Source organism: Cannabis sativa, chromosome 5, assembly GCF_029168945.1.
Source record: "Cannabis sativa cultivar Pink pepper isolate KNU-18-1 chromosome 5, ASM2916894v1, whole genome shotgun sequence".
NCBI classification, from domain to species: Eukaryota; Viridiplantae; Streptophyta; class Magnoliopsida; order Rosales; family Cannabaceae; genus Cannabis; species Cannabis sativa.
The window spans coordinates 72,467,996-72,475,505 of NC_083605.1; the positions used below are offsets into that span (position 1 = coordinate 72,467,996).

A 7,510-nucleotide genomic window follows, 5' to 3' on the forward strand; every position below is an offset into this window, starting at 1 on the left:
AAAAAAAATTATTAAAGTTTTAACATGATAACATATATACTAATCGTCTCTAAAAAAATTACATATATTTATTTTTATATGAAATAAAAGAAGAAAAAATAATATTGTAAAAAGTGATAACTTGGTAATATATACTACTACGGTGCAGTTTGAATCGCGGTTATTAAATTCAAAACCGCAAACTACACTACACGATGAGGTTTGGCAAAAATACAAACTACAACTGCACCGTAAAAGATTTCAAACCGTATTTATTACGTGGTGCGGGCAATTTATGCGGTGTGGGTTGTTTGATGAACACCCTAATAATACTTTATTCAAAAACCTAGAATATGTGATGAATCTAAAACATGAATGCTAACCAAAAAAGATAATAATCAATAATGTGAATGAAGAAAGAAATCATGAAAGGATCATTACTTACATGAAGATGCAGAGAAAAGTGTAACAAAGAGAAATAAAACTCCAAGGAAAAATAGCAAATTACAACAATCATAAAAGAGCTGCAAATTAGTTAGAATCCAAGATTTTGTCTTCTCTTTCTCATCTCTTTTTTCTTGAGGAGCAAATCCAAGAGTAATGCACATGCATAGAAAATGAACAACTAGTGTGCAGCATTTTCCTCATCACATAACTTTGTATATTCCTTAGGCCCCAACAATGATTCTAACTCTGAGGGATTGCTTGGCTTCACCTTGATCATCCATCCTTCTTCATATGGGCTTGTGTTGATCTAATTCATAGATTCAAGAAGAAAAAATGAGTGACACAATCAAAACATTACAAAGAGCATTGCTATTAGGCACCAGTGGTTAGCGATATTGAATTGTACCAATAGCGATTATCTTGAATTGAAAATATGTTGTTTTTTAGTAGATGTCTGCTGATGATTGAATGGGAAAACAAATCATCATTTATTAAACAAGAGAGAGAACAAAGGGAATAGCTGTTTGGCTGCAAGGAAAACAGAGGAAAATGGGGAGTAATTACCAAGCCAGGTTTTCCCTTAAGGCTGGAGTTAACTTCAACAATCTCACCAGAGATTGGTGAATTTATGTCACTGCTGGCTTTGACACTCTCCACAGCTCCAAAGCTGCTACCACCAGAGACAGACACACCAGTTTCTGGAAGATCCACAAACACTACTTCTCCAAGATGGTCCTGAAATCCAAATTGTATAAATATACTGTTTTCCCATTTATGAGTGGTTAGAATGAATTTTAGAAAAGTTAATTTCCATTTTGAACAAACAAGTGGAAAACTATAATGTTTCAATTATTTGCCAGCCAATTCCTAACTGAACATGTAACATTCAAGTCAGGTTTGTGTTTGACATTTGCTTGTAATAACTAAGCCTCAACACTACACAAACACGACTCATGAACACGAATTACAACCCTTAAGTATCACTACATAGGACAAAGATATAAGAATGAAAAACTTTGAGGGATCATAGCTCTAGAAAAATGACAGAACAAACTAAAACAAAAATGAAAAACATAAAAAATTACATTACATAAAAGGGGTTTTAGTTGAAGTTAATACTAACCTGAGCATGGTCAGTAATGCCAATTGTAGCCACTGGGCCTTCATGTTTGACCCACTCATGTGAAGTTGCATATTTCAAACCATCCAAAACTACAGAATTTTCCAACAAATTAGATAACCCAATTTCCATTTCCACTTATAGAAACTAAAACAAGACAATAAACCCACATACAATATCACAAAAATAGAATAAAAAGAGCAAGAAACCAACTAATATGAGTCACCATTGTTTTGGTATATAAAAAAAGAATGTAGAGAAAACCCAATAGAGTAAAAGGTTAAAAATACCGGTTGAGAAGGATTTGGAGAGAGAAAATGTAGAGGAGAGATGAGGTTTGGAAGCAGAAGAGAGTTTGAGAGCATTGGCTGTAGAAGAAGCCCACATTCTCAGTGCCATTATTTCTCTCTTCTTCTTATTTCTTTCTTTGTGTTTTATTTAGGGAAATGTTGAAGAGAAGAAGATGATGAGTTTATATGATTGAGTGGGTTTTATTTATCTTGGATGAATGGTGACCAATGAAAGCCTCATCCTAAAAGCCTCTCCAATTTCAGACACCCCATTTTTCATATTTAATGTCCCCCTCTTTTTTCTTCTTTTTCTTTAATGTACATAAATTTAGTATTTATTTATTTTTTTTTTACAAATAAATTTATCACATTTACTCCATATAAAAATAATAAAAAATAAATAAATAAAAGGGACCTTATCTTTTTTATATTTTATTTTTTTTTTACGAAATTTTACATAGAAACCCTATAACAACTAACAGAGCAACGTAAATCGTAACCAAAATCTACATAGTAACCCATATAGAAGAAACTACTAGAGAAATCACCGGAGCAACTTAAAGCGTAAAATTAAAAAAAAAAAGTTAAAAAATAGTATATAGAGTAATTTCTCTAAATAAAATACTATATCTATTTAATAAAACTACAGCAAAAGTCTACACTATAGGAGAAAAAAAATTATTGTCAATATTTTTTAAAAATAGTTTTTAAAGTTATTTAAAAACTTTGAATTTGTAATGAATAATGAGATAAAAGTAATTTAAAAGGAAATGATTAGAACTTTCAAAAATTATCTTTTGTTGCTCCCTCTGTTTCTATTTTTGTAATTTTTTTAAAAAAACAATGTAAAACACTCATACTTTTTTTTTAATGAAAGGAGATAAATTCTCATTAAATTAACAATCACAAATACAAATAAAGTATTGATGCAGAAATTTAGACACAGATATCTGACCATGTTTGCTCGCTAGATTGGTGAGGATGTAATGAGAGTTAAGTATAAGTAAGAGACACAACAAATTTATAGTGGTTTACTCTCCGTGACACGACGTGAATAGAGTTACGCCTACTTCGAGTTTATATTTCTCACAAGAATTACAAAGAATTGGCTAAATGTGGGGTCGAAATTCTAGAGAGAGAAAATAGCGAGAGATTTCATGACCTTATGGGAACTTAGATGAATGGGAAAAAATAAACTAGATAAGCTATCCTTTTATAAGGACTATGATTCTATTAAAATAATAATTAAAAAATACAAAAAAAAAATGAAAAAATTATTTTGGGCTGATCTTGATCATTGATGTTGATCAATGGTGAAAATTGTCAATTTTTGGACTTTGAATCTCTCGTCCGTTGGATCATTTTTGGGTTATTTACTGGAAGAATTGCAACTTTGTTGAGGATAAATTTTGGACCTGAAATATTCAGAATTGAGATGTGGGTGTGATACACAACTTGATAGATCTTTAAAATAGTTTTGAAACTCAAGTTCAGTTGCATCAATCGGATCAATATCGAGTGATTTATGACTATTTTATTGAAGGTTGTTCACCACCCTACGGCTAGGTTGACACCTAGCGCCCAGGTTGACATTCTGACATCAACTTTGACGTCGGGTGAGTGCCAAAGCGTCCTAAAGTTGTATTTTTTGATGCCTAAGTGATGTGTTGGCACCACTTAGTCAAATTTAATGTTCTGGTGAAGTTGTTCACCAGTTCTTGAAGATGTCGTTGTTTTGTGAAATCGAGACGACTCGAAACTCCCCAATTTTGTCGATATTCCACCTTGTTGAAATGATAAAATATAAAAGTATAAATTTGACATGTCATAAGTTGTAGCTCTCGTTTACTACAAAAAAAATAGTAGAATGCTCAAAACAGAATCGAATTCTGATAAGTAGTTACCAACGCACCAAGTCAGGTGTCAACTTGGGCGTTGGTTGCTTCCCGAGCTCCTTCCTGAGGCTCGTTTTGATACTTTTATGGTATTCGAGATTGCGAACGAGGTCTCTTACCCCCTTTTTGACCATTTTAAGAAAAATTTCTAGAGCAGAATTTGTGTTTAAGGAGCGGAGACATGCGAACCAAGTTGCATGTCAACCTGGGTGCAGGGCCCAATGTCATGTCAACTTGGGCGTTGGGACCCTGTTTAGGCTCCCTGGAAATCTCATTTTCTCCTCGACATCACTTGTATATTCGCTATTCCTAATGATGAAAAAATGTCCAAAACACTTTTTTAGAAGATTGACTGGAAATAATCCAGGTTGACAAAATGTCAACTTGGCGCTGGGTCCAGTTTCTGGGTACTAGATGACTCTGTTTGATTCTCAGAAATACTTGTATCTTAATCTTTGATGAAAATAGAGAATATGCCCAGAAAAATTCTCAGAAAAACTTCTTGGAAATGACCCAAGTTGAAAAAGTGCCAACCTGGGCGTTGAGTCTCAGTTCTGACCCCCAAACAACTCCGTTTGTTCGCGGAAGCAGACAAATCTTAATTGTTTACGAAAATAGAGAATATTCCTAGAAGAATTCATCTGAACTGCTGATGGAAGTGGCTCAAGTTGACAAAGTGTCAACCTAGGTGTTGGGTCCCGTTTTGGCCTCCAGGTCAAACTGTTTCTCCCTTGAAAGCACTTGTTTCCTTATTTTGGATGAAGACAAAAAAATTCTCAAGATAGTTTTGTTAGAATTATTTTGTCAGGATCTAGATTTACTAACATGTATGTTGGATTATGATTCCATGTTGGATTATGATTCCATAATCTAACATACTAAATATGAATTTTCTAAAATAATAAAATAAACACATAAGAGTTATAGAAAACTTTACATTGATGGCAGCGGAATTATATAACTCCTTCCGTTCAAATCTCTAGACCCTTGATCCTTTATGCTGCAGAGTATGATCAAGATTTGAACCTGGATTATCCTTTAGTTGACAGTATGAACTACACAATCTTCCTCACTATGATGAGTATTACTTTGAATTGTGTGGGAAATCTCTCAAACCAAGAACCACGATTTCTTTGAATAAAAACTCTAAGAATTTCAAAATTAATAAATTAAAAATATTAGGTTTTCTTTTTTATTCAATTTGTCAGACAAGAGAGAGTCTAGAGGTCATCATCTGAATTAAAAGCCATTATGTTCTATTTATAGAGATTCATTAAGTTTAGGGTTAGAGCTAAATGGGTTGATTTGAAATATCCAATGTCTTAAAACAAACCCTTATGGTTAAACCCCTTATAAGGCCCATAAGTTATATTTTTTCCATTATTTTGCTTCCTTAATGAAGCAAGCTTATCTTTCTTCAGTGATGTCATTTTTTTGCTCTAGTTATTTAAATACTAATTCTATTTATTTAATAATTATAATTGTGGGATGTAGTTACGTCTCCTTCTGGTGACAATGCTAGCCATAAAGAATTTTGAGGAACGACCCCCATCCTTCAGCCAGGCAATTCTCGACTTTTGACGCCAGAAAATTTTTTCCCTGTTCAGCGCCTCATCAAGCACCGCTCTAGCTTCCGTGTGAACCTTCTCATCAAAAACTAAGACTCCTTCTATCTCCTTAAGTTTGGCACGGGCCTCTTCAATTTGGACAGATAACTTTTTAAAATGCATTTTGTTCCATTTCATGAGTTGCTCTTTTGTAGATTTCAGTTTTCGATACATATTAACCATTGGATTATCATGGCTGGTAACACTCCAAGCCTTCTTAACAACCCAGAACACATGGGGATCCCTTTCCCACATGAGTTCATATTTGAACTGAGCCTTAGTGCAGAACCGTCCACCAGGTCGTGGCCGTAAGGTGATTTAGGATTGCATTAGGTCGTAAGTTGATTTAGGATTGCATTAGGCCAGGCGATATTTATTAATATATTTATGATATATAATTTTATAGTATATATCAACTATAAATATTTAAATAATTCAATCTATTTTTATATTATTTACTCTATTTTGTACTAATTTTAAATATTCTCATGACCAAAAATTAAATTAAATATTCTTAGTAAATTAGATATTTTAAATTTTCAAATTTAAATTTTTATGTATCATTTTAAATTTATAATATTTTACTCATTAACAATGACTCAATAAATATATAAAACAAATACAACCCTAATAATTCTCACAATTCTCACATCAACGTCTTCTTTTGTGAGGGGTTCAAGAGCATTCGTCTGAGAGTAGTTCGGTTCAGCTCAACGACATCCTCCATTTCAGATTTTTGTTTTCATTTTTGTATTTATGTATTGAAATTAATTTAATTTTTCTATTAGTCTTGTCTTTTGACATGGTTCTTTAGTCTTGTTTTTGACATGATTTTTTAGTCTTTTCCTTTTAATTTTTTCTGGTTCGAGTCTTGTTTTTTGCCATGAGTTGTGTAGCTCAGAATCATTATGGTGCTATGGTAGAAGCATTCAAGAAGGGAAAGATTGGATGTGTTCAACCTGAAATTGCTGAGATAATAGGCATTAAAGAAGCATTGAGTTGGATTGCAACTCATTCGTGGGATAAAGTCATGTTAGAAACAGATAGCTTGGTGTGTGTCCAAGCGATTAAGAGCGGTATTTTATGCCTTCACAATTTGTGTTTTGTAAAACTCATTGCTTGGCAAGAGACTCTTGTTTCTCTACGGGTCATGTGCTTCAGTTGGAGAAATGTTCCTATGGAGTGTTATATTATTTTGAACAAATTTATTAATTAATTGATCTTATGATTTTTGAATAAATAAATAAATATAAAACAAATTAAATAAATAATTAAAAACATAAAAATATTTTTAATACTTGTGTAACAGAGTGTATTGATAGTGTATTGATGCACTCCTACTATTTAGAAAGTAGTGTTGAAATAATCTATTATAACAGAAAATAAAGAAGACACTCTATATTCAAAATAAAGTCTAGAACAAACAAATTAACATAAACTAGAGGAAAAGAAAAATTCTAACACTATCCCATCCATGGAATGAGAAGAGAAATTAGTAAATAGAGTTGTCAATAGTAGGGTGGGTAGGTAAGGGTGGTATTGTAGTTGGGAGCCAAGGATGCACAAGTGTAAACTGTTGTATATAGGGGAGATGACTCATATCTTTTTTAGTTTTACTCACTTTTCTTAAGATTATCTCATCACCACCAATACCACCAATTTGGTACAAACTAAACTTGCTACAACCAATTTGACCATAGAAGAAAAACACATCATGATGATCATCAGGATCACGATGCATCCCAATCACATTCAATTTGAGTAATTCTTCATTTGTAGTAGTAGTAGTTTCTTCCTTAATATTAACAATGTCATCATGCACTAAAACCCAATCATCATCATCCCATTTCAGTTCCCATGATTTCAAGTGAATTTTACTGATTTCATTGTCAATCCAGTATGACTGGCACAGCCGGAGTCGACCTCGAACCACACCAATCACACTAGAAAATGGAAACAATGTTCGAGGATTACGCAACATATGGATACTAATTCTTCTTCTTGTTGTTGTTGTTGTTCTTTCTTCAACGATTTTTGGTGGTGACAAATATTCAAACTCTTTTGGCATGGCAATGAAAACACATTCATATACCTTTTCTTCTTCTTTCTTGGGTGCGAAAAGATCTAAAGCAAGGATTCCTATGCACTCGTCGTGTCTCTTGATACGCCAGT

At 32.9% G+C, this 7,510-nt stretch overlaps 2 protein-coding genes across 2 annotated transcripts; both read right to left on the minus strand.

The window, feature by feature from the left end:
- Positions 1–390: 390 nt before the first annotated feature.
- On the minus strand, positions 391–2,139 carry LOC115717243 (glycine cleavage system H protein, mitochondrial). The gene is made up of 4 exons (XM_030646215.2): positions 1,837–2,139; positions 1,550–1,638; positions 991–1,161; positions 391–733 (listed from the first exon to the last, which is right to left on the minus strand). Exons 1-4 carry the CDS (start codon positions 1,943–1,945, stop codon positions 605–607), a joined length of 498 nt encoding a protein of 165 aa, XP_030502075.1. The 5' UTR covers positions 1,946–2,139; the 3' UTR covers positions 391–604.
- Positions 2,140–5,206: 3,067 nt separating this feature from the next.
- LOC115718063 (uncharacterized) lies at positions 5,207–5,593 on the minus strand. The gene has a single exon (XM_030647026.2). It carries the CDS (start codon positions 5,591–5,593, stop codon positions 5,207–5,209), a length of 387 nt encoding a protein of 128 aa, XP_030502886.2.
- Between the last annotated feature and the right edge of the window lie 1,917 nt (positions 5,594–7,510).